At 49.3% G+C, this 842-nt stretch overlaps 1 protein-coding gene across 1 annotated transcript in view; it reads left to right on the top strand.

Moving 5' to 3' along the window:
- The first annotated feature begins 229 nt into the window (after positions 1 to 229).
- Positions 230 to 842, top strand: part of ZNF830 (zinc finger protein 830) — a 12,811-nt gene continuing 12,198 nt past the window's right edge. Inside the window, exon 1 of the mRNA XM_009280212.1 lies at positions 230 to 337. Coding sequence (XP_009278487.1) covers positions 230 to 337 — 108 coding nt within the window. The remainder of the gene's footprint in view (positions 338 to 842) is intronic.

Raw genomic sequence — 842 nt, 5'->3', positions numbered from 1 at the left:
CAAAAGAGAAGTGACTCCCTCTTTGCCTTAGTTACACTTACCCCATCGTCTTCCTCCAGTTGCTGTGCTGCTCTGGCTGTGTTTCCACACCTGGGATTTGCTGGCCGGGCAAAATGTCTTACCACAAAAGTTTGCCTTTAGTGAAAATAGAGATCGAATCACACACTTCCCTGTTCCCCCTTTCTCCCCCAGCTCCCTATAAGCTGTTGTGTGAGACGAACCAAACCCGATGCTCAGGGAGCTGCGGAGTCTGGAGCCGTGGGACGGCTTGCTCTCTGGGAACAGCGTAAAATACACTGCTTGTAGTGGCGTCCTCTGTGACCAAGTCCTCCTGAAGGTAATGTCGCTGTAAACCTGGAGTGACGCTTTCTTGACGTTTAACGGTTGCTTGTGGTTTGGAGTGGAGTACTTGACACCGTGGAACTTGGGGCTAGATTTTTTTTTTTTTTAGTTAACTTATTGTATTTCATAAACAAAAAATAAAATATGGAAAGTTCTCTGCTGTCCTTGGTCATGATGCGGTTACTAAACGCTGTAGACGTGCTGTAGGTGGGCTGTATTCTAGTGGGGGAAACGCGTGCCGCTCTCATGTTGCCGTGTGCCCTGTGCAGGCGAGTAGGGAGCGTTTGGGCGCAGCAGCGGGCCGTACCAGGCCTCCCGAAAGCGGGCAGGGAATCAAAGCCTGAAATGTGACCGTGATTGGCAGAAAGCTCAGGCATAAAGAAAAGCTAGGGGTTTTTTAAGAGCACTTTTCACCGTTGTGTTGCACACTGAGGGTTTCTGGATCTGGGTGGGTGGGTGGGATGTAGTGGGGGTGTTTTTGTTGGTTGTTTTTTTTTTTT

Source organism: Aptenodytes forsteri, unplaced genomic scaffold (assembly GCF_000699145.1).
Source record: "Aptenodytes forsteri isolate BGI_AS27 unplaced genomic scaffold, ASM69914v1 Scaffold114, whole genome shotgun sequence".
Classification (NCBI taxonomy): domain Eukaryota; kingdom Metazoa; phylum Chordata; class Aves; order Sphenisciformes; family Spheniscidae; genus Aptenodytes; species Aptenodytes forsteri.
Note: the sequence above shows the minus strand (reverse complement) of the source record. Positions and strands in the feature narration are given on the sequence as shown.